This window comes from Hypomesus nipponensis, chromosome 9 (genome assembly GCF_054491055.1).
Source record: "Hypomesus nipponensis isolate SF chromosome 9, ASM5449105v1, whole genome shotgun sequence".
NCBI lineage: Eukaryota > Metazoa > Chordata > Actinopteri > Osmeriformes > Osmeridae > Hypomesus > Hypomesus nipponensis.
This window is the reverse complement of record NC_140369.1, coordinates 2,147,501-2,173,941: the sequence shown is the minus strand read 5'-3', so window position 1 is coordinate 2,173,941 and position 26,441 is coordinate 2,147,501. Positions and strand designations below refer to the sequence as shown.

Here is a 26,441-nt window from a genome sequence, read left to right as displayed (position 1 = left end):
ACATCATCCTGCTCACCTCCACCTTCCTACTAGACATCATCCCTGCTCACCTCCACTTCCCTGCTAGACATCATCCTGCTCACCTCCACCTTCCCACTAGACATCATCCCTGCTCACCTCCACCTCCCTGCTAGACATCATCCCTGCTCACCTCCACCCCGTCTCGACATCATAGGATAATAGGACGGTACAGGAATAGGATTGCGGGACAGTAGGAGGGTTGGAGGCTGGGAGCGGATGAGGGTCATGGGGGATAATGGGGGAGGGGGAGGGGGATAAGGGGGAGGACTAGAGAGGAAGGGAAAATGAGGATAAAGGGGAAGGGGGGATGAGGAGGAAAGGAGAGCAGTGGTTAACCTTAGCTTTAATCAAGTGCTACATTGACATTCATTAAATACAGATTATCCCACCTCCATTACCTCCTACAATATGGAGGGAATTAGTGGTTTATGGAGTCTATTAGGAGAGACAGTGGAGAGGAAGAGGAATGGAGAGGAGAGGGAAGGAGTGGAGGATATAGAAAGTTACTCCTACTCTCTCATCCTCCCTCCCTCCCTCCCCCTCCTTCCTTCTCTGGTGGTTGAAGGGTGGTTATGTCGTCCCTTGTGTTCCTCTCTGACAGCCTGGAAGGCTCTCTGGTTCCTCTGCATTTCTTAATCACCCTTCTGTCTGTTCCATCCCTCCAAAACCATTTTCACCATGCCTCTCTCCTTCTTCTCCTCCCCCTCAGTAAAAATAGCCCAGAGTCCACTAAAGCCACCAATCAATACATGAAGTTTGAAGCCCACAGCAGCAGGAAATTGTAGACTTGGGGAAAAGGCTGAGTGCAATGATGGCAGCTGAAAGAAATGACAGAAAAAGAAAGATTTTTGAAAGCTCTTCCCTGACTCTCCAGACAAACCCTTCCACAGGGCCGAGACCTCACACACACTCACACGGTTGACACTTTTAGGGCTGTGGAACTAGTAGGGTAGGGCTGTGGTACTGGTAGGGCTGTGGTGTGTGTAATATCTGCATGTGTGTGTATATTATGTGTGTGTAAAATGTGTATGTGAGTGATCTGTGTGTGTGTGTGTGTGTGATTTGTGTTGCAAGCTTCCCTGCCCCTCCCTCTCTCTGACTGTGTGTGTGTTTGTGTGCAGGAAGCTGGCTAAGAAGCAGAAGGACCCTGCCCCAGGCAGCACCCCCAGGGAGATGGGTCCTGTGAGCCGCACAGAGAAGACCAGCACCCTGCAGGAAGACCCCTTCTCCTCCAGCAACCCAGACCTCACCGGCTTCAGTCAGTCCCTCTCACTCTCGCATCCTCCTGCCTGTCTGCCTGCCTGCCTGCCTGCCTGCCTGTCTGTCTCTCTGCCTGCCTGTCTGTCTCTCTGCCTGCCTGCCTATTTTGTTCTTTTTCGCCTTTCTGTCTGTCTTTAGTTTCTGTCTTTATCCTTCTGCATGTCTTTCTTTCTATCTTTTCGTCTTTCTTTCTTCTTTCTTTCTTGTCAAGGGAAGGACTCTCAGAGAATGGTCTGTTGGGTAAATGTCATACTGGCCTTTGAGAAGAGATTAATTTGAGAGTTTGGGTCAGCCTGGGTGAAAAATACTGTAAGTGTCAACTAATATTCAGGGTAATTACCCTTCCCGCTCCACACATCTCCTCCAGAGCTGCAGCATGTGGTTTGGAGGAGTCCTCGGGGTTGGGGAGGGGAGGGGAGGGGCAGGGGAGGGGAGGTTCAGCGGGGAGAGATGAAAGAGGCGAGGGTCTGAGATAAGGGAAGATTGTCGGGGGGAGAGGGGTTCAGGTGAGTTATGGGGTGATGAAGATGGTAGGTAAGGGGTAAGAGGTTTGGAGGTGGGAGGGACGTAGGGGGTTGGAAGGTGGGAGGTAGGGGGAGGTACGGGGGAGGTAGGGGAGGTAAGGGAAAGGTAGTGGGGAGGTAGTGGGAGGTAAGGGGGGAGTGGTGTCCCTGTAGGTCACCCCTCTAATGAGCCAGTTAGAATCGCAAGCTCAGCTCCCTGAGAAAGCCTTTCATATTATACAGAGGAAATAACCTTTTCTGTTATTGCATCCATACAGATGCATTATACCCTGCTGCCGCAGCACTCTCCCAGGTAGCACAGCAATCAGGTGTAGCATGCTAGGCTTGTTATCATCACTCTTCCAGGTAGCACTGCAGTCAGGCGTAGCATGCTACCCGTGTTAGCATCACTACCCGGGAACACTGCAGTCAGGCGTAGCATGTTAGCATTACTCTCCTAGTTTATATTGCAGTCATGGCGGATGTTTTTTAATCCCTCCCTCCCTCCCCCAGCCTCCCCCTCCCCCTGCTCCTTCTCTGTGCAGGGTAAGACACTTCAGAGCAAGTCGCTGCTCAACTCCTACTACTCAGGTACTTCCTGTTTGTGACCGCGTAACGAGGATCTTGTTTTCAATGCATTTCATCTGAAACATTTATTGATGTCATAATGACCAGAGCCCTGCTTGCCTCCAACCACATACTGACAGACACTATCTGGAACTCAATTAATCAGTGAATCATTTCTGTCATACTAATTAAATCTGATTAAGCTAAACTACAGCTGGTAATGCTAAGCTATATCTGATGGAGCCTCCATTCTAACTGAGTTCCTCTTGTGATTGCAGTGTCCAAGGAGCCTGTTCCTGCTACTGCATCTATAGGTAAGAGACTCTCTCCCTCTCCCTCTCATCCCCTCTTTCTCTCCTATGCTCTCCTCCCCTCTTCCTCATCTCCTCCCCTCACTTTCTCTCCTCCTCTAATTCCCTAACTTCACCTCCTCCTCTCCTCCCCTCTCTTCCACTAAAAGCTTGAGGGGGGACACTTACAGCACACAAGGCCTGCCAGACAGTGCAGCCGTGAGACAGAGGTAGGGAAGGAGAGAGGGAGGGAGGGAAGGAGAGAGAGAGGGAGGGAGGGAAGGATAGAGAGAGGTAGGGAAGAAGAGAGAGTGGGAGGGAAGGAGAGAGAGAGGGTGAGAAGGAGAGAGGGGCAGGGAAGGAGAGAGAGGGAGGAAAGGAAGGAGAGACAGGTAGGGAAGGAGAGAGAGAGGACAGGAAGGAGAGAGAGAGGTAGGGAAGGAGAGAGAGAGGACAGGAAGGAGAGAGAGAGGACAGGAAGGAGAGAGAGAGGTAGGGAAGGAGAGAGAGAGGACAGGAAGGAGAGAGAGAGGTAGGGAAGGAGAGAGAGAGGACAGGAAGGAGAGAGAGAGGACAGGAAGGAGAGAGAGAGGACAGGAAGGAGAGAGAGAGGACAGGAAGGAGAGAGAGAGGTAGGGAAGGAGAGAGAGATGGAGAACAGGAAAAAGGGAGGTAGGGAAGCACACTTGTCCACAGCCTGTTATTGATTTCCGCAGTAAATTTGTACTGTTAGACGTGTGTAAATTGGCCGTAGTACACGCCATAATCATCTAGTTTCACAGTCAATAATTTAGCCTTGCCTATTCATCCTGCCCTGCCACTCTGCTGGAACCGCGGCAGAGACGGGACAAAGGATGCAAAGAGAGGGAGAAAAAGCATGAAGGGGGATGGAGAAAGAAGGGTTGGAGGAAGGGAGAGAGAGAGGGATAGAGAAGGAGATCAACGAAAGGTAGAGACCGTGGAGGGATGAAACGAGAGGGATTAAGACGGAGGAAGAGAAGGATTTAGAAATGTGGAAGAGAGGGATGAAGGTAGGGGCGTGTGAGAGAGAAAGAGAGGACGTCTCGGGGCAGAGAAGGAGAGAGGTGCCAAGCCTGTCTTAGCTGATCTGCCAGCATGGGAGAGACCCAGCATGGGAGAGACCCAGCTGTTTGTGTCTGCAGTCCTCAGCTCACGCTGGCGTCTGCTGACTCCAAACACAGCAGTCACTCTGTCACAGCTCTCTGACTCTCTTAACCCCCACACGTCTCTCCTCCTCTCTGACTCCACACACGTCTCTCCTCCTCTCTGACTCCACACACGCCTCTCCTCCTCTGACTCCACACACGTCTCTCCTCCTCTGACTCTACACACGTCTCTCCTCCTCTCTGACTCCACACACATCTCTCCTCCTCTCTGACTCCACACACGTCTCTCCTCCTCTGACTCCACACACGTCTCTCCTCCTCTCTGACTCCACACACGTCTCTCCTCCTCTGACTCCACACACGTCTCTCCTCCTCTCCCACTCCACACACGTCTCTCCTCCTCTCTGACTCCACACACGTCTCTCCTCCTCTCCCACTCCACACACGTCTCTCCTCCTCTGACTCCACACACGTCTCTCCTCCTCTCCCACTCCACACACGTCTCTCCTCCTCTCTGACTCCACACACGTCTCTCCTCCTCTCCCACTCCACACACGTCTCTCCTCCTCTGACTCCACACACGTCTCTCCTCCTCTCTGACTCCACACACGTCTCTCCTCCTCTCTGACTCCACACACGTCTCTCCTCCTCTGACTCTACACACGTCTCTCCTCCTCTGACTCCACACACGTCTCTCCTCCTCTCCCACTCCACACGCGTCTCTCATCCTCCTCTGACTCCACACACGTCTCTCCTCCTCTCTGACTCCACACACGTCTCTCCTCCTCTCCCACTCCACACACGTCTCTCCTCTCTGACTCTACACACGTCTCTCCTCCTCCTCTGACTCCACACACGTCTCTACTCCTCTCTGACTCCACACACGTCTCTCCTCCTCTCTGACTCCACACACGTCTCTCCTCTCTGACTCTACACACATCTCTCCTCCTCTCTGACTCCACACACGTCTCTCTTCCTCTCTGACTCCACACACGTCTCTCTTCCTCTCTGACTCCACACACGTCTCTCCTCCTCTGACTCCACACACGTCTCTCCTCCTCTGACTCCACACACGTCTCTCCTCCTCTCTGACTCCACACACGTCTTTCCTCCTCTGACTCCACACACGTCTCTCCTCCTCTCCCACTCCACACACGTCTCTCCTCCTCTCTGACTCCACACACGTCTCTCCTCCTCTCCCACTCCACACACGTCTCTCCTCCTCTGACTCCACACACGTCTCTCCTCCTCTCCCACTCCACACACGTCTCTCCTCCTCTCTGACTCCACACACGTCTCTCCTCCTCTCCCACTCCACACACGTCTCTCCTCCTCTGACTCCACACACGTCTCTCCTCCTCTCTGACTCCACACACGTCTCTCCTCCTCTCTGACTCCACACACGTCTCTCCTCCTCTGACTCTACACACGTCTCTCCTCCTCTGACTCCACACACGTCTCTCCTCCTCTCCCACTCCACACGCGTCTCTCATCCTCCTCTGACTCCACACACGTCTCTCCTCCTCTCTGACTCCACACACGTCTCTCCTCCTCTCCCACTCCACACACGTCTCTCCTCTCTGACTCTACACACGTCTCTCCTCCTCCTCTGACTCCACACACGTCTCTACTCCTCTCTGACTCCACACACGTCTCTCCTCCTCTCTGACTCCACACACGTCTCTCCTCTCTGACTCTACACACATCTCTCCTCCTCTCTGACTCCACACACGTCTCTCTTCCTCTCTGACTCCACACACGTCTCTCTTCCTCTCTGACTCCACACACGTCTCTCCTCCTCTGACTCCACACACGTCTCTCCTCCTCTCTGACTCCACACACGTTTCTCCTCCTCTCTGACTCCACACACGTCTCTCCTCCTCTGACTCCACACACGTCTCTCCTCCTCTCTGACTCCACACACGTCTCTCCTCCTCCTCTTTACCTCCTCTCCCTACCTCCTCTACCCTCACCCCCCCTTCTCCTCTCCCTTGGGGGTGATGACTGTGGTTTGAAACAGGTAACCTAATGGCTCATTATGTTGTTCCACTCAGAGAGATGTCCGGTGTGTAGAGACCGTCATTATAGCTAATGGTGGAATTAGAGTAGAGTAGAGTGGAGCAGAGTAGACTGTGGAACAGCAGAGCACAGAGGAACTCATGACAGTGTTTTGGTAATGTAACGTTGATAACTGATCTCAATGTGGCATCACTCTTCTTAAGACCAGCTGCTTTGGGCTCTTTAAGTGACTATATGCAACTTCCTGCCCAGACAGGAAGTCAGTGTACCCTGCCCTAACTGAGTGTTAAACTGACAAGTAGCGAAACCAGTATTAATCTAGATAAGCTTCTCCCTTTAGCGAGGATACAGGAGTATAGACCCAGTCACTCCCTTCTAGACGCCCCCCCCCCACACACACACACACACACACACAGACACACACACACACACGGCTAACCTCATTACATGACTAAGTACAGGAGCGAGGTGTTTATCTCTGACTCCTATCAGTAATAATTATGGAGAAGCTCAACTGCGGGGGCTGAGGACTAGTGTAATGAGCACAAGTACTGTACGTACAGACACACACACACAGACACACACACACTCACACACACATGCAGAAACACAGTGCTGATAGAATAGTTGGACAGATATAAATCCCACTAATCTTTCGTTGGTTGTGTGTGTGTGTTTACTGCAGATGATGATACATGTAGATGTTGAAGCAAGATGACGGCCCCTAGCCTCCTCCTCCCTCTCTAATGTCATGACCACTTCTGGTCATGTGATCCTAGCATGCAGCCATGACCACTCCTGGTCATGTGATCCTAGCATGCAGCCATAACCACATGCCCCAGGCTGTCCATGCAGCTCTGTCAGAACCCTGTTTGATCCCTGCACACCTTGTAGAACCCCATTAGAATGCTGTTAGACTCTTTAGAACACCATTAGAATGCTGATAGACTCTTTAGATACAGCATTAGAATGTTGATAGACTCTTTAGAACACTGTGATAATGCTGGTAGACCCTTTAGAACCCAGTAGGAATGCCGGTATAGAATGCTTTTGGAACCCATGTAGATCCAACAGGGTTTTAAACAAGGTTCTCCACACACACAACCAAAGAACACTTAATACTGGAGAGAGAGAACACACACACTCAATCACACACACGCCACAGCACACACACGCACACACGCACACACACACACACATTTTCATCCTCTGTTGCAGCAACAGTGTGTGGAGGGAGGATCCTGCCACTGGGCAGAAGTAATGAGTTTAAAAGATAATTAAGATGCAAATATTAATAAAACATGTGCACTGTTATCTGAGACTATCTAGGTGTTTAATGTCTGTAATTTAGAGAGTTGCTCTGAGGCCGGTCACCTGATTCTTCTCTATGTTCTCCTTATCTCATGGCCAGTCTGAATACATTATCTCTCCTAATTTCTCCTCTCCACTCCTTTCCCCTCTCCCCCCTCCCCCTCCATTCCTCCCCTCCAATCCCATCCTTCCCTCCCCTGTCCTCCACAGACAGCAGTCAGCCCTCCCTGGCCCAGGCCAGCCTGACCCTGCAGGGCTTCCCCTATGGAGGATGTGAGTCTGTGGAGATGTCCTACCAGGCGGGCCAGTTCCAGCCGGCCATCCGTGTGGCCGACCTGCTGCAGCACATCACCCAGATGAAGTGCGGTCAGGGGTACGGCTTCAAGGAGGAGTATGAGGTGAGACCACCTCCCTCCCCCCCTCCTCCCCCCTCCCTCCCCACCTCCTCCCTCCCCCCTCCTCCCTCCCTCCCTCCCTCCCTCCCTCCCCCCCTCTTCCCTCCCAAAGAGAGGAAATTACATTTATTCTAGGGTTACAATATTGTTTCCTATAAATAATTGTCTGTTTTAAAATGTTGATGGTCTTGGAAATAGAAATGGTGTCTGTTTCATAATCCAGCCCTCCTCTCTCTTCCTCCCCTTCCTCCCCTCCCTATCCTCCTCCCGTCCTCTCATTCTGATTCTTATCATCTCTCCTGACACACATCAATTATTCACTGGAACAACCATGGTTATTGATGAGGGCAAAAACAAATCAAAACGAAATGAATTCTTGAAAACATCATCCCATCAACTTCCATCTGTCCTTATTGATCAGTACTGTTATCAGTGCAGACACTATGTTCTCTTCTGATCTCTTCCTCTCCTCCTCTTTCGCCTCCTGCCTCCCCAGTGCTGCGTCCCTGCAGACAGTCTTCTTGTCTTCCTCCTCTGCTCCTTCTCCTCTCTTCCTGCTCCTCTCTTCTCTCTTCTCTCCTGCTCCTCCTCTCTCCCTTCTCTTCTGCTCCTCTCTTCTCTCCTGCTCCTCCTCTCCTCCTCTCCTACTCCTCCTCTCCTCCTCTCTTCCTTCCCTCCTGCTCCTCTCTTCCTGCTCCTCTCTTCTCTCCTGCTCCTCCTCTCCTCCTCTCTTCCTCATCTCCTGCTCCTTTACTCCTACAGCCCTTCTTCTGCCAGTGCTGTACATGTGTTGGTAATTAGTAAATCTCCAGGACACACACACGGTCTCCCTCCCACAGACTGGTGTTCCCTGGCATGCGCTGATAAAGCAGCCGTTGTAGGTGTTTTAGAGATGTATCCATCACAACAGAGCATGACCACTCCTGCCCTCTCTCTCCGGGTGAGCCCCATCAGCCTCCATACAGGCCCCAGGGTAGAACGAATGGGGGGAGGGGGCGGGAGAGGACAGGAGTGAGAGAGATGGGGTGAGCAAAGGCGAGATAAGAAGACAGAGTTACTGTTCCGTCTCATTGTTTTTCTCTATCTCTCCTCTCTCTCTATTTATGTCCCACTCTCTCTCCTCTCCTTTCCTCTCCATCTCCCCCTCTCCGTCTCCTCTCACATCTCTCTCTTTCTTCCCCCTCGCCTCTCTTTCTTTCTTTCCTCTCCATCTATCTCCATCTGCTCTCTCTTTCCTCTCCATCTCTCTCTCTCTCCATCTCTCTCTCTCTCTCCATCTCATCTGTGTCTCATCGCCCCCTCTTCACTCTGGGCACCCAGGTTGGTCTGTGGGAGCCTTTCTCATCACATAACTACATTCACTGAGCTTGTACTCAGTCTTGGTCTGTGTGTGTGTGTGTGTGTGTGTGTGTGTGTGTGTGTGTGTATCTGTGTGTGTGTGTGTGCAGGCTGTGACTTGTGCTTCCTGGTTGCAGGGTCTGGCTGAGGGGCAGACGGCACCCTGGGAAACCGCCAAGAAGGACGAGAACCGGAGCAAGAATCGCTATGGCAACATCATCGCTTGTGAGTACTGGGGAGACACGAATGCAGTTCTGGTTCAATATGTTGAAGTCATACGTGTAGGTCACATGTTCTGACAGTCCTCATGCTCCGTTATCAAGATCACTGCGTGTGTGTTTGGGTGTGGGGGTGGGTGGATGTGGGTCTCTCAGACTAATAGTTTTACTTGGTTTTGTTTTGTTAGTGTTCCTATAGAATCCTGTGTAGGGTTGGTGTTCCTATAGAATCCTGTGTAGGGTTGGTGTTCCTATAGAATCCTGTGTAGGGTTGGTGATCCTATAGAATCCTGTGTAGGGTTGGTGTTCCTATAGAATCCTGTGTAGGGTTGGTGTTCCTATAGAATCCTGTGTAGGGTTGGTGTTGCTGCATGTGCAGAGCAGTCAGACATGTTTGAAGTGAAGTTAGTGTGAGTGGTTGTTTCCCAGACGTCGTAGGAGGACACTGGAGCGTGTTGGCTGCCAGACTGTGCCCTCACCCTGCTGCCCATTGCCTCGTCACAAGCAGGGGAGGCCGGGAAATCAATACCCGTGGTTTTTAACAAGACCACATTTCCCAGGGTGCAGTTGGGTCAAAGCGAGAGCCATTCTCTGCTTCTGATAGACAGGACGTGGTCTCAACTCCTCAATGTTTTATTCATGGATGATTTGTATTGATTACTGATGAATCCTAGAGTGCAGAGGAGGTATGATATGAAACGGCAGTTTAGTTTAGTAACTATATCTCGTAGTCTTAGACACTCTGAGCATCACTCTGGATCTCTTGCTACTCTGTTAGCTCGCGTTACAGCAAGCCTCTGTGTGCCAGAACATGTTCTGCCATGTTAGTGATGAGCTTTGACCTGACGCAACCATGCTCCAACACCTTGTGCATGCGTGTGTGTGTGTGCGGGGCCGTGTGTGTGTGTGTGTATATGGGCATGTGTGTGTGTGTGTGAGTGTGTATGTGCAAGAGTGTGTGTGGGGCCGTGTGTGTCTGTTTGGGCGTGTATGTGTGTGTATATGAGCATGTGTGTGTGTGTGTGTGTGTGGGCATGTGTGTGTGTGTGTGTGAACATGTGTGTGTGTGTGTGTGGGCATGTGTGTGTGTGTGTGGGCATGTGTGTGTGTGTGTGAGTATATGAGCATGTGTGTGTGTGTGTGTGTGTGTGTGGGCATGTGTGTGTGTGAGGACACTGCTGCGTCGGTGTTAGTGTGTGTCTGACAGCTCTTCCACACACTGCCACTCAGCTCCGCCAGCGGTGTTACGACTGAATGCCTTTCACCACCGTCAGGTGCTGCGCTGCAAAGTGCTCTCGGAATAATAAGTGTCCCGCCTGCTCCCTTTCATTAGCTAGAACACAGCGTCGCACTCCGCCCTCCTCCAGTCCTCCTGAGTATGTGTGAGGGAGGGAGAGAGAGAGAGCGAGAGAGAGAGGGAGAGAAAGAGAGGGAGAGAGGGAGAAAGAGAGAGAGAGAGAGAGAGAAAGAGAGAGAGAGAGAGCGAGCTTGTCAAACCTGCAAGGCTCTTTGCAGAGTTGTTCCTCATATCTTAACTGACATTAATTCCCGGCACGTAGCTGGAGAAGCTTCATAGGAGCCCTTGAAGTCTGCAGGAGGAGGACTCACTGAAGTTAACAGGAGCCTGGAGGTTAGCCTTCCCACAATGCTTCACTCTCCTGCTTATTCACCTGCCACAGGAAGGAAGGATGAAAGAAAGGATATGAGGGTGGAGGAATTTTTAGGGATCGTCTGACAGTGAGGCTCTGATTCCAGCAGACTTTAGTCTGTAAACCCTTCCAGCCATCTGGTCCCGCCCATCCCCTCACCTGGCCCCGCCCACCCCCACCTGGCCCCGCCCACCCCCCTTCCTGGCCAGATAGACAGCCAGTTAATCAGCAGGTTACTAGGCAATGAGCAGACTCCGAGCTAACAACCTAGCATCTCTTGTATTCGAAGCTACAAACTCTTTATAATGGAGCCGTGATGCATCATAACCACGGCTGTCAATCAGATTCTGAGCCTGGAAATACCCATTAAACCGGATGAAACTGGATGAAACTCCCAGCATGCTTAGCGGCCCAAACAGCTGGAATAAGCATTCTGCTGTTCCTGACAGGACTGCAGGGTTCTGGCTTACAGAGAGAGGTGTGTGAACGTGTGTACCTATGTCAACTCTGTGCATGCTCCGTGTGTGTGTGTGTGTGCGTGTGATGCCTCATCCAGGCTGACAGTGTAGTGTGATGTTGGGACTGTGGTGAGTACAGGGCTTTAGTGATTACTGTGTGGCTGTGAGTAGTGTTGCCGTGACGCCCTGCAGCAGAGGAAACACCTCGTTCAGCAGCTCAGCCAGGTCTTAATGCACACCAACTCCCAAGCCGCCCTAATCCCACTCACTGGCTGCCGAATAACAAACTGAGATTAGGATATTCTGCACATTCAGTGTGTCTGACGTCCACCTGCACACTGCTCCCCCTGGTTCTCAACCCTATCCAAACACTGCAGAGGGTGGAGTCTCTGAGAGGGAGAGACAGAGAGGTAGAGACAGAGAGCGGGAGTAAAGAGGGGGAGAGAGGAGAGAGAGATCGAGGGAGACAAGCTGACACAGAGACAGAGAGACAAAGAGACAGAGCATGAGTGGGAGAGAGAGAGTGATATTAATGCATTATTATAATAGTATGGATGTCTGTTTTATGACTGATGATGATTAAGTTCTCTCATGTTTGTTAACTTGCATGAGTTGTCCTTTTACTGTGGACTGCTGTGGCAATGCTGTTTAACCTGAACATTCATGCCAATAAAGCATGCTGAGCCAAAAAGTGAGATGGAGAACTAGAGACAGTTGATTAGAGGAGAGCCTGGTCTCAGACAGTAATGAGGTGAGGACTCATTGTGTGCTATTTGAGATATTTGTTTGCAGTTTGAGATTTATTTTTGATGGTGACAAAGTATTAGAGAGACGTGAAAGGTCGGGGAGATAGAGAAGGGAGGCCACGCAGAAAAGGACACAGGCTGGAATCGAACCCGGGTCACTGTGGTGAGGCCATGATGTATGTAGCATGTGTTCGACCTGGTGAATCACCAGGACATGCTGTGGTGTGTGTGTGTGTGTGTGTGTGTGTGTGTGGGTGTGATGTCTTTGTTTGCTGCCGGAGGCAGAGTAGTGTTAGCCTGGAGGTCTGAAAGACCCTGGGGTATGGAGGGTTATGGCACAACACACACACACACACACACACCCTGAGCCCATGTTGCCCTGCCAGCCTCCATCTCTGGCCTCTGGTCTCGACCCAATTAGAGCCTTCCTCTCTGGGCAGCAGCCCCTTCAGCCTGCGTCTCCAGGCTTAATGACCTCTGTCTCTCTGGTACTGCACTCTGTGTGTGTGAGAGACTGTGTGTGTGTGTGTGTGTGTGTGTGTGAGAGAGAGAAACTGTGTGTGTGTGTGTGTGTGTGAGAGAGACTTTGTGTGTGTGTGGGACTGTGTGTCGGGCAGACAAACAGGCATGCGTACTTACATCCCTTGGTCTCTTCAGTTCAGTTCAGAAAAGGCTTGATATACATTTGTGAACATTGCCAAAGTGACAATGAGATTGTATGATGAGATGGTACAATGTGAGTGTGAAGGTACATATGTGTGTGTGTGTGTGTGTGTGTGTGTCCTGTCCTGGGTGAGTGTAACTTCAGACCTGGTGTTTGTGGATATCTGACCCCACAGACGACCAGACCAGGGTGAGGCTGCAGCCGCTGGAGGGAGAGCCCCACTCCGACTACATCAACGCCAACTACATCGACGTGAGTCACCCAGCATCTGGACTGATCTAGCATGGGGTATATCTATCACCCAGCATCTGGACTGATCTAGCATGGGGTATATCTATCACCCCAGCATCTGGACTGATCTAGCATCTTTCATGGTGTTTATCTATCATAGATCACACTGGATATATCATAGTACCAGTCTATCATAGATACTGTGCTAGATGTGTACAATCATAGTACATATCTATAATAGTATATATCCATGTAGTATATGTTAGTATATATATCCATGTAGTATATGTTAGTGTATATATCCATGTAGTATATGTTAGTGTATATATCCATGTAGTATATGTTAGTATATATATCCATGTAGTATATGTTAGTGTATATATCCATGTAGTATATGTTAGTAATGACCCTGGCCGACCCTAACGACCCTGGTTTGTGTTCCACAGGGTTACCACAGACCCAGACACTACATCGCTACTCAAGGTAAGCCAGACACAGTGTGTGTGTGTGGGGGGGGCACAGTGTGTGGGGGGGGGGGGGTACAGTGTGTGGGGGGGGGGTATAGTGTGTGTGGGGGGGGGGGGGGACAGTGTGTGTGTGGGGGGGGGGGGGACAGTGTGTGTGGGGGGGGGGGGGGCACAGTGTGTGGGGGGGGGGGTATAGTGTGTGGGGGGGGGGGGACAGTGTGTGTGTGGGGGGGGGGGGCACAGTGTGTGTGTGTGGGGGGGGGGGGGAGATATCCACCAGTGCTGTAAAAGCCAACATTTAGCACAGTTGGTTCTCTGACCAGAAAGGTCTTATCTGTAATTGATCGTAGACACTTTTACAGGCTTCAGAGTTGACTGTGTGCTAAAGTGTCTCTGCGTGTGTGTGTGTGTGTGTGTATGTGTGTGTGAGTGTGTGCAGGTCCCATGCAGGAAACAGTGAGAGATTTCTGGAGGATGATCTGGCAGGAGAACACTGCGAGCATTGTCATGGTTACCAACCTGGTTGAGGTGGGCAGGGTGAGTACGGAGGGAGGGAGGGAGGGAGGGAGGGAGGGAGGGAGGGAGGGAGGGAGGGAGGGAGGGAGGGAGGGAGGGAGGGAGGGAGGGAGGGAGGGAGGGAGGGAGGGAGGGAGGGAGGGAGGGAGGGAGGGAGGGAGGGAGGGAGGGAGGGAGGGAGGGAGGGAGGGAGGGAAAGAGTTAGAGAGAGAAAGAGAGAGAGAAAGAGAGAGAGAGAGAAAGAGAGAGAGAGAGAAAGAGAGAGAGAGTGACAGATAAAGAGAGGGTTGATGTGTGGAGAGAGATGGGAGGAGAAAGAGAAGGAAGAGACAGAACTCTGAAGACGTTTCCAACAACAACAACAGCTGTCATTCCAGAGTGAGAGAGACAGAGAGAGACAGAGAGAGACAGAGAGAGACAGAGAGAGACAGAGACAGAGACAGAGACAGAGACACCTCTGTCTGACCTGTAACAGGGTGTGTGTGCGTGTGTCCAGGTGAAGTGTGTGCGCTACTGGCCTGATGAAACAGAGATCTACGGCGACATCAAGGTCACACTGATAGAGACAGAACCTCTGGCTGAATACGTCATCCGAACCTTTACTGTACAGAAGGTAAGCACACATACACACACACATACATGCACACCAGATACAGCAGATTTATCAGAGACTCTATTGTAGCTCTACTCTGAGCTGTAATGGGTGTAGCCTCTATTGTAGCTTTACTCTGAGCGATAGCAGACATTAGAGGCCGCCCCCAGCTTGAAGCTCATGTCTCTGCTTGGTTTCTCTGAGCAAGCTGCTTACACCAACAACACACCACGATGTCACCAACTCTCTCTGAGCAATTAATCCATCTGTTCTACAAGCCCACCCCTCCTCCCTGCCTGACGCAGAGCTGGAGAAGGAGCAGGGAGAGGAGGGGAGGGAGGGAGAACAGGGATATAGAGACAGAGAAAGAACTTGTCTTTCGAAGTCACAGCACATCACAACCTTAATTCCTGCTTTACAAGGTCTGGCACCCACTCTGCACGAGTTCACACTTCAGATGTGCCCACACACACACACACACACACACACACACGCACACACACTTACAAATACACATACCCACACACATACTCAACTAGAGCGTAGTAAATTGTGTTAATTGCAAGAATAATGAGAGTGGAGATTATATGAAAGGCTTTATTAATGACAACTCCAAGCAGATTATAGTCCTGCTCCTGAGGCAGTTAGTCTCCTAATCTCTAGAGAAAGAGTCGCAACAGTGCCCACTGCCTTGGCAGCCGCAAGCACACACACACACACACACACATGCGTACACACACACACTTATACACACCCACCCCCATACACACACACACACACATGCACACACACAGACATACACATTCACGTGGGCACACTCACATGCAGGTGGCTATAGTTCATTAGCTAGCCAGCCAGACATGCAGGTTTACTCTGCTAGCAACAAGAGCTGCAGGGGCTGCCCGTATTCACAACCACGTGACTGGTGGAACCGAGTCACGGGTTATATCATTCCAGTTGATTCTATTAACCTGTGTGTTGGTTTACCTCACAGGCTTCAACCTGTTATAGACCTGCCCTAGGACAGGATGTAATAAAGATTATGTGTGGATGTGTGTGTGTATGGATCTATATGTGTGTGTGTGTATGGATCTATATGTGTGTGTGTGTTTCTCTTCCCAGAAGGGCCACCATGAGATCCGTGAGATCCACCAGTTCCACTTCAGCAGTTGGCCGGACCACGGTGTTCCCTGCTACGCCACCGGCCTGCTGGGCTTCATCCGCCAGGTCAAGTTCCTCAACCCTCCAGAGGCCGGGCCCATCGTGGCTCACTGCAGGTGGGTCCACTGCACACACTACACACTGCACAGTGCATACCACACACTGCATACCACACACTGCATACCACACACTGCATACCACACACTGCACACTACACACTACATACTGAACACTGCACGCTGCATACCACACACTGCACACTGCACACTACATACTGAACACTGCATACCACACACTGAACACTGCACAATGCATACCACACACTGCACACTACATACTGCACACTGCATACCACACACTGCACACTGCATACCACACACTGCACACTGCATACCACACACTACATACTGCACCCTGCATACCACACACTACACACTGCATACTGCATACTACACACTACATACTGCACACTGCATACCACACACTGCATACTGCACACTGCATACCACACACTACACACTGCATACCACACACTGCATACTGCACACTGCATACCACACACTACATACTGCACACTGCATACCACACACTACACACTGCACACTGCATACCACACACTGCATACTACACACTACATACTGCACACTGCATACCACACACTGCACACCACATGCTACTGATGGTGCCGGGTGTAGCAGAGTCTGCTGCTCTGCTCCTCACACAGGTGACTCAAACACACACACACACACACAGAACACACACCTGCTTTGATTACTGGCGCCCCTGTCTCCCCTGTCCCCTGTAGATGACTGTAATCTTTCATCTTTGCTGGAGAATGAATGAGCATTGAAAGACGAGGGCCTCTCTTCCCCCCTCCTCCCCCTCCTCGCTTCGCTACCCTCCAACTTCTTCCTCTTCTCCTCTCCTCCATCTTCTTTCCCAAGAGGAGCAGGGTACAGGGGGAGGAGAGGGGGCAGGAGAGGAGGGGTGTGTGGAGACAATGAGTTGTGACAAGGAGAGGCTGCTAAATGGCACAATGCAATTTCACATTTGGCTCCAGCCCTCTAAACCGTGTTGACGTGACTGGGTCTCTTTCAGGAGGGATTATCTCCTTCACTCACATCCTCCTGTCCTTCACTCACACCCTCCTCTCCTTCACTCACACCCTCCTCTCCTTCACTCACACCCTCCTCTCCTTCACTCACACCCTCCTCTCCTTCACTCACACCCTCCTCTCCTTCACTCACACCCTCCTCTCCTTCACTTACATCCTCTTCTCCTTCACTTACATCCTCCTCTCCTTCACTCACACCCTCCTCTCCTTCACTCACACCCTCCTCTCCTTCACTCACACCCTCCTCTCCTTCACTCACACCCTCCTCTCCTTCACTTACATCCTCTTCTCCTTCACTTACATCCTCCTCTCCTTCACTTACACCCTCCTCTCCTTCACTCACATCCTCCTCTCCTTCATTTACATCCTCCTTTCATTCACTCTTACATCCCTCTTCCACCATCCTCTCCGTCAACAGGAAATGATGTGAGGTTTTGGGTGCTAGTGAGCGTAGCTAACAGGAAGTGATGTTAGGTCTGGTATGCTAGCAATCATTGCTAACAGGAATTGATGTGAGATGCGTGGTGCTAGCGAGCATGGCTCACAGGAAGTGATGTTGATGTGTTGGATGCCAGTGCGTGTGGCTTACAGGAAGTGATGTTGATGTGTTGGATGCTGGCGAGCGTGGCTAACAGGAAGTGATGTTGATGTGTTGGATGGCGGCGAGCATGGCTAACAGGAAGTGATGCGGATGTGTTGGATGCTGGCGAGCGTAGCTAACAGGAAGTGATGCGGATGTGTTGGATGCCAGCGAGCATGGCTAACAGGAAGTGATGCGGATGTGTTGGATGCTAGCGAGCGTGGCTAACAGGAAGTGATGCGGATGTGTTGGATGCCGGCGAGCGTGGCTAACAGGAAGTGATGCGGATGTGTTGGGTGCCAGCGAGCGTGGCTAACAGGAAGTGATGCGGATGTATTGGATGCCAGTGCGTGGCTAACAGGAAGTGATGCGGATGTGTTGGATGCCGGCGAGCGTGGCTAACAGGAAGTGATGCGGATGTGTTGGGTGCCAGCGAGCGTGGCTAACAGGAAGTGATGCGGATGTGTTGGGTGCCAGCGAGCGTGGCTAACAGGAAGTGATGCGGATGTGTTGGATGCCGGCGAGCGTGGCTAACAGGAAGTGATGCGGATGTGTTGGGTGCCAGCGAGCGTGGCTAACAGGAAGTGATGCGGATGTGTTGGATGCCAGTGCGTGGCTAACAGGAAGTGATGCGGATGTGTTGGATGCCGGCGAGCGTGGCTAACAGGAAGTGATGCGGATGTGTTGGGTGCCAGCGAGCGTGGCTAACAGGAAGTGATGCGGATGTGTTGGGTGCCAGCGAGCGTGGCTAACAGGAAGTGATGCGGATGTGTTGGATGCCGGCGAGCGTGGCTAACAGGAAGTGTGTCCTTAGCGCGGGCGCGGGCAGGACGGGCTGCTTCATGGCGGTGGACATCATGCTGGACATGGCAGAGAACGAGGGCGTGGTCGACATCTTCAACTGCATCAGAGAGCTGCGGTCACAGAGGGTCAACATGGTGCAGACAGAGGTACAGTGTGTGTGTGTGTGTGTGTGGGGGGAGTGTGGGAGGATGTTTTTCTTGAACAGCCTGAGCAGCTATATGTGGCAGCAGTGCCGTTAATGGGTTCTGGGGGCAAGTTGTCAGTTTAAAAGCACTTGTCAAATATAATTCCACACAAATAATTTAATCTTTTAAAAGGTTGGGAGTGTGTATGTGTGTGTGTGTGTGTGTACATCACCACAGTCAGTGCTGATGTCACTAGTGCTGATGTCACCACAGTCAGTGCTGATGTCACCACAGTCAGTGCTGATGTCGCTAGTGCTGATGTCACCACAGTCAGTGCTGATGTCACTAGTGCTGATGTCACCACAGTCAGTGCTGATGTCACTAGTGCTGATGTAATCCCGTGCAGGAGCAGTATGTGTTTGTGCACGACGCCATCTTGGAGGCGTGTCTGTGTGGGAACACTGCCATCCCAGTGTGTGAGTTCAGAGCGGTCTACTACAACATCAGCAGGCTGGACCCCCAGACAAACTCCAGCCAGATCAAAGATGAGTTCCAGGTGAGTCTGTCTACCTCTCTGTCTGTCTTTATACCTGTCTGTCTGTCCGTCTGTCAACCTGTCTGTCTGTCTGTCTACCTGTCTGTCTGCCTGTCTGTCTACCTGTCTGTCTGTCTGTCTGTCAACTTGTCTGTCTGTCTACCTGTCTGTCTACCTGTCTGTCTACCTGTCTGTCTACCTGTCTGTCTGGAAGTGGAGGTTGGGGGTGGGGTGAGGCAGGTTCATCACGCCCCTCCTCTAGACACCATGTGAGACCCTGTATAACTCCCTCCCCCCCTCCCCCCCCCCAGACCCTGAACATTGTGACCCCGCGGGTGCGTGCAGAGGACTGCAGTGTGGGGCTCCTGCCCAGGAACCAGGAGAAGAACCGCAGCATGGACGTGCTGTCGGCAGACCGCTGCCTGCCCTTCCTCATCTCTGTAGACGGAGAGAGCTCCAACTACATCAACGCTGCCCTCATGGATGTAGGTGCACACGTACACCACACACACAGACAGCTACACACACACACACACACACATGTACACCACACACACAGACAGCTACACCCAGACTCACACACACACAGAGTGGTGTATGAAGTGTGTGTGTGTGTTGCAGAGCCACAAGCAGCCGGCAGCCTTCATCGTGACGCAGCACCCGCTCCCCAACACGGTGTCAGACTTCTGGAGGCTGGTGTTCGACTACAATTGCTCCTCCATCGTCATGGTGAACGAGATGGACGCTGCACAGGTGCTCACACACGCATATGTGTGTATAACGTGTGTGTGTGTGTGTGTGTATAACGTGTGTGTGTGTGTGTGTATAATGTGTGTGTGTGTATAACGTGTGTGTGTGTGTATAACGTGTGTGTGTGTATAACGTGTGTGTGTGTGTGTGTATAACGTGTGTGTGTGTGTAGCGCTGTCTACCGTACTGGTGTGTGTGGGTAACGCGTGTGTATATTACGTGTGTGTAAAACTCTGTCTACAGTACTGAAGTGTGTGTGTGTGTTTGTAGCTCTGTCTCCAGTACTGGCCTGAGAAGAGCTCCTGTTGCTATGGACCAATCCAGGTGGAGTTCATCTCCGCTGACATTGACGATGACATCATCAACCGCATCTTCAGGATCTGCAACATGGCGCGGGTAGGTGATGATGGTGATGATGATGGTGATGATGAGGATGATGGTGATGATGATGATGATGGTGATGATGATGGTGATGATGGTGGTGACGGTGTGATGATGATGATGATGATGATGATGATCTCTCCACAGCCCCAGGATGGTTATCGTCTGGTGCAACACTTCCAGTTCATTGGCTGGCCGGGCTACCGGGACACGCCCCTTTCCAAGCGCTCGCTGCTGCAGCTGGTGCGCCGGCTGGGGAAGTGGCAGGAGCAGTATGATGGAGGAGACGGACGAACTGTGGTGCACTGCCTGTACGTACCCACACACACACACACTGTGGTGCACTGCCTGTACGCACACACACACACACACACTGTGGTGCACTGCCTGTACGCACACACACACACACTGTGGTGCACTGCCTGTACGCACACACACACACACTATGGTGTACTGCCTGTACGCACACACACACACACACACTGTGGTGCACTGCCTGTATGCACACACACTCTATATCCACAAACATATATATATGTACACACACACCTGCACAATATACATACACACACATACATATATATTTCCACCCACACAGGGTACCTAATGGAGCATGTAATAACCATAGCAAAGAGGAAGTGGTGGATCCATACTCAACTCCTATAATAATACTGAGTAGTCCTGGCTCCACTCATGTGTGCTGCCCACTGGCCTAAACCAAACAACCTCACTAACAGCTCACTGACTCCACCAATCAGCTTCCTCCGTCACAGTTCACTGGAGCTCATCCAATCAGCTGGCCACTGATTTCTCACACGCGTGCGTGTGCCTGTGAGTGTGTCTGTATGTGCATAGGTATGTGTGTACATGTAACTATGACGTGTGTGTGTGTGTGTGAGTGTGTGTATGTGTGAAGGGTTCTAATTTTAGACTTACTTTCTTTAATCAAATGTCAACAGTTGGCATTGTTATGAAAACACATGGTCTAATCACCCTGCCCACTCCCTCCCCCCCCCCCCCTGCCCCCCCCCCCCCCCCCCCTCCCCCCCCCAGGACTGGCGGTGGCCGCAGCGGGACGTTCTGTGCGATCTGCAGCATCAGTGAGATGATCCAGCAGCAGAACATAGTAGACGTGTTCCACACCGTCAAGACGCTACGCAACAACAAGACCAACATGGTGGAGACCATGGTGAGGACCACACACACACACTAGTTCAACACACACACCACTTATCTACACACATACCCCACCTATACACACACTGCTTACACACTCACACACAAGTTATATACACACACGTGCATGCACACACACACACTCACACACACACCTTAACGCTGTTGGATTGAGGCCGGCGTAGTAGCAGTAAGACAGCTGCTCATACACACCAGGCAGCACAGAGACCCACTGTGTGTGTGTTGGAGTGTGTGTGTGTGTGCTGTGTGGTTAACCCTGCTGTGTTTGTCCCTCTACAGGAGCAGTATAAGTTCTGCTATGAGGTAGCACTGGAGGCTCTCAGCTCCTTCTGATTGGCTACCTCAACGCCAGGACACGCCTACTGCATGGACGCCCTCTGTGTGTGTGTGTGTGTGTGTGTGCGTGCGCTCGTGTGTGTGCGTGTGTGTGTGAAGGTGTGTGCATGTGTTTTAAAAGCAAAGAAACGCATTTTGTACAGAAAAGTCCGGTGCTTGTATAAAGAATCGCCGGAGATTCCACCCTTCAGACCATGCTCTCCTTTCTCCTGTGTCCGCCTGTGATGTGATCTTGTACAGTATTTCCTTTTTCGGTATACGCCTTGAATGTGTTTCGCTTTATGTAAATATATACAGACAGACAGGATAGACAGGCAGACAGGTAGTCCGAAAGACATACAGACAGGTAGTCAGACAGACAGACAAACAGACAGGTAGACAGACAGACAGGTAGTCAGACAGACAGAAAAACAGAAAGGTAGACAGACAGACAGACAGGTAGTCATTCAGACAGACAAACAGGTAGCCCGTCCAATAGGCAGTAAGACAGTCTGACAGACAGATGGTCAGGCTCACTACTCAGCCTGTTTTGAGAGAGGCTGGTAAACGACATATTGAACTATCTGAGACAGTGGGTTTTACGGTTCCTGAATCAACATCTTCTCTCCCCCCACACCATGACCACTGAGCGGAGGATTCCATTATGATCCCTCCCCGATTCCACCCTGATAACAATCTGATTCTTCCCCTGATTACATCCGGATTAATCTCTGATTCCTCCTTGATTACATGATGATTACATCCTGATATATATCCTGACCAGACCCAGTGAGATATGTTATTTATGTTCCATTCATTTATATAGTGCCATATATCCAGACCTTGAAGATACAGTACTAGCAGGACGCAGAGAGAAGTGAGCCAGATAAGAAGGAGAGAGGCGAGGAGGAGGAGAGAGGAGAGGAGAGGAGGAAGAGAGCGGAGAGGAAGAGGAGAGAGGAGAGGATAGGAGGAGGAGAGGAGAGGATAGGAGGAGGAGAGCAGAGGAGGAGAGAGGAGGAGGAGAGAGGAGAGGATAGGAGGACAGATGTCAGGGAGGTTGTGATAGTAAGTGGATAGTGACATCGCAGGACCAAGAGCCTCAGTGTTGTAGTTCTAAAAGAATGAAGGATGAAAAAATGTTTTGTTTCTTTTTTGACAAACTTGGTTTGTGGACTTTAATTGGTTGTCCACATCTCTGATGTCTGTTTTATATTCTTTGTTTATGAATTTGTAAATGTTTGATTTGATTTGTCTAGCGGTGCTCTGTAGATCTGGTGGTCGCCATGGTGTTACGTTGTTTAAAATGTGAAAATATTAAATAAAGGGACCAAAATAAGAGTCCATTCTTTCTTTGCCAGTACTTATGCACTGATCAAAATATGATAATCATAATAATAATATACTTTACCATCATAAAAGTGAAATAAATACACAATCAACGATTGATCAGAATGCTGCTGATAAAACCCTAACACAGTCATGCAGATAATCACCTATACCTTTTTGTGATGTGTGTTTAGGTGTGTGTGTGTGTTCTCATTGGGATGCAAAGGGCTCTCGGTAGCGCCATGTTTTAATATTGTGATTTTAATCAATTACACACACACACACCACACACCCTCCACACACACACCACACACACACCAAACACCCTCCACCCTCACACCACACACACACCCTTCACAGTCTCAGACCTTGGCACACCAGAGCAGCACAGCTTCAGGACTCGTCTCTGCTCAGTAATGAGAGGGTCAGATTGGCCCATTTCATTTGCTCTCACTGAAATGTGATTATTTAGCAGAGAGGGTGTAATATGCCGGCTGTAACCAGAGTAACGGGGCATTAGAGAGGCTCATGAATCTTCCTGAAGGATACAGCTCAGACTGTTGTGGAGGCCACGGAAACCGTCTGTCGCCACAGGAAGCAGAGTCCGTCGTCACGGCGACGGTCAGACCACCGCCGGGTCGCCAACCTTCCGTGTGGTTGAGTGTGTCGTGACCTACGACCCTTTGGCTACTGCTGAGATCTTGCAGACATTTACATTCATGCATTTAGCAGATGCTTTTATCCAAAGCGACTTCTAAGAGAGAGCTTTACAAAAGAGCATAGGTCACAGATAATAACAACGATGTAAACCTAAACATTGCAAGCAGCCAAAACATGAAGCATACATGAAAAAACGTGCTAAAGGGAAGACCCATAAGACATACAAGTTGCAAATTAAAACAACACGAACCACAGCAAGTGCAATACTGTACCTGTAGAAGAACAATCAACTGTAAAATATTTCAGAGCGAGTACTAGAGTTAACTTCGTTATAACTAACCTACAAGAGCAACAAGTCACTCAATAAGAGTCATTGTGATCCTGGAGGAAACAAACGTCAGGTCCAATCAAGCAAGCATCTTGAGCCTTTTCTTGAAGGTGGGGAGACAGTCAGTGTCCCTGATGGAGGTGGGGAGCTGGTGGGGAGCTGGTTCCACCATTGGGGGGCCAGACAGGAGAAGAGCTTGTGTTGGGACCGGGCGGTCTTGAGCGGTGGGACCACCAGGCGGTTGTCAGAAGAAGACCGTAGGTGACGGGTGGGGGTGTAAGGCTGCAGGAGAGACTTGATGTAGTCGGGTGCAGTCCCGTTCACTGCTCGGAAGGTCAGTACCAGGGTTTTGGCAACTTTATTTGTAATACATTTACATTTAGTCATTTAGACGCTCTTATCCAGAGCGACTTACAGAGCGACTTACGACAGAGCGACTTACAGTAAGTACAGGGACATTCTTCCCGAGGCAAGTAGGGTAGGGTGAAGTGCCTTGCACAACGACATGTGCACCAGCTGGGAATCGAACTGACGACCTTCAGATTACTCTACCCTGATGCTCTACCCACTGAGCCACCTGACTCCCGTAATACAAAATGTTAAAACTAAACATGCAATTACACTGCTATTACACTGTTGTTATACTGTTGTTACACTGCTATTACACTGTTGTTATACTGTTGTTACACTGCTATTACACTGTTGTTATACTGTTGTTACACTGCTATTACACTGTTGTTATACTGTTGTTACACTGTTGTTACACTGTTGTTATACTGTTGTTACACTGCTATTACACTGTTGTTACACTGCTATTACCCCTTTATTACACCTTTGATACACCACTATTACACTATTACATTTATTACACTGTTATTATGTTATTAAACTATTGTTTCGCTGTTATTATCTATCTGACATGAAATGGTTCTGTCTGATATGAAATGGATCTATCTGATGTGAACTGGTTGTGTCTAAAACCGTTATTTAGTAGGTGCTCCCATAGGAAAGGTTTGGTTGGGAGTAGAGTCTGGGGTGTGTGTGTGGGGGCATAAGGTAGAGGGTGTGTGTATAAGTGAGTGTGTACATGTGTGTAAGGTAGAGGATGTGTGTGTGTGTGTGTGTGTGTTTCAGCAGGTCCAGCCTGTCAGCAGTTTTCATGTATATTTAACGAAGCTTCTCTTCCTGATCCCTGGTTGCTGGTTTGATCTCCGATGTCCCTGTCTGTCTCCCGGCCCAGGACGGACTCATCGCTGCCATGGCCGGGATCCCCTCACCGCTCAGCAACATGAAAGAACGAAGACGGGAAGAAAATGAAAGAAAGAAAAAGATTGAAATAAAGATTAAGAAGATGAATCTGAATAATCCCAATCAGTGATATCACACACGACAGTAGAACTGAGCCAGCAGAATGATCTCATTTGCCCTCTCTCTCTCTCTCTCTCTCTCTCTCTCTCTCTCTCTCTCTCTCTCTCTCTCTCTCTCTCTGTCTCTCTCTGTCACCGTCTCTCTGCATCTCCCTTTCTCTGTTTCCCTTTGTCTGCATCTCGCTCTCTCTGTCTCCCTCTCTCTCTCTCTCTCTCTCTCTCTCTCTCTCTCTCTCTCTCTCTCTCTCTCTCTCTCTCTCTCTCACACTTTGTCTCTCTCTCTCTCTCTCTCTCTCTCTCTCTCTTTCTCTCTCTCTCTCTCTCTTTCTCTCTCTCTGTTTCTCTCTGTCACCGTCTCTCTGCATCTCCCTTTCTCTGTTTCCCTTTGTCTGCATCTCGCTCTCTCTGTCTCCTCTCTCTCTCTCTCTCTCTCTCTCTCTCTCTCTCTCTCTCTCACACACTTTCTCTCTCTCTCTCTCTCTCACACTCTCTCTCTCTCTCTCTCTCTCACACTCTCTCTCTCTCTCTCTTTCTCTCTCTCTGTCTCTCTCTGTCACCGTCTCTCTGCATCTCCCTTTCTCTGTTTCCCTTTGTCTGCATCTCGCTCTCTCTGTCTCCCTCCCTCTCTCTCTCTCTCTCTCTCTCTCATCTCTTTTACTCTCTAGTTACAACCCTAACCAGCTATAGACCACTGGTGTATGTTATGTCGTCCAAATTCCATTTCATTTGGATGCACCTTGGAGAAATAATGAATAAATACTTAGTAGATAAAATTTATATTTACATAGAATGTGTCAGAACTTGCTTCCAAATATGTATTTAGACAGGATGAATTATCAATAGCTTGAAATATGTTTTAGAACTCTTTTCCATTGTGTTATGAATTATCAACTTGCTGATGTGCATCTTAAGATAAGATGATCTGTGCAGATAAGATGTGTTAAAACGTCTTGCGGAAGGTTTCAGACAGGAGGCCTCTGTATGACAGCTAGAAACTGCCTGCATAGGATATGGTTAGAAAACTTGCTTGCATAGAAGAAACCACACTTGACCTTGTCTTACTCTATTACAGTTTTGTTGAATTTTTTGATATTTTGCTTAATCAGTCATTTTTATCTTTTGTATTTTATTTTCTATTATTTTTCTTATATTTGACAAATAAAAACTCTTAAAAGACAGCCGTTGCCCGGCCTCCCTGGTGCGCCCCTCGCCCAGATCTGAGAGACGTCCCACAGCTCCCCACGCCTGGAACCAGGTGAGTCCCGGGACTCACGGTTATTTTGACATGATGTAAATGATCAGTCCAGCTGGTGTTTACGCCAAACAGCTGTTCAGGCTCACTGTCTCTCAAATACAAATAGTTGTGTCTTAGACACCACTCCATTATACCAGAAATCAGTGTTTTACCTTTTCAAATGTTCTC

At 50.1% G+C, this 26,441-nt stretch overlaps 1 protein-coding gene across 1 annotated transcript in view; it reads left to right on the top strand.

Annotated features, from left to right (window-relative positions):
- ptprt (protein tyrosine phosphatase receptor type T) overlaps nt 1–22,723 on the top strand; it is a 126,420-nt gene extending 103,697 nt beyond the window's left edge. Inside the window, 18 exon segments of the mRNA XM_084704126.1 lie at nt 1,143–1,279; nt 2,298–2,375; nt 2,630–2,665; nt 7,309–7,496; nt 8,969–9,056; nt 12,742–12,818; nt 13,244–13,280; nt 13,704–13,801; nt 14,277–14,393; nt 15,495–15,649; nt 18,042–18,177; nt 18,563–18,712; nt 19,003–19,176; nt 19,313–19,444; nt 19,712–19,837; nt 19,970–20,133; nt 20,876–21,011; nt 21,299–22,723. Of these exon segments, the coding sequence (XP_084560252.1) occupies nt 1,143–1,279; nt 2,298–2,375; nt 2,630–2,665; nt 7,309–7,496; nt 8,969–9,056; nt 12,742–12,818; nt 13,244–13,280; nt 13,704–13,801; nt 14,277–14,393; nt 15,495–15,649; nt 18,042–18,177; nt 18,563–18,712; nt 19,003–19,176; nt 19,313–19,444; nt 19,712–19,837; nt 19,970–20,133; nt 20,876–21,011; nt 21,299–21,352 (2,083 nt within the window). The 3' untranslated portion in view covers nt 21,353–22,723.
- Nucleotides 22,724–26,441: the final 3,718 nt, after the last annotated feature.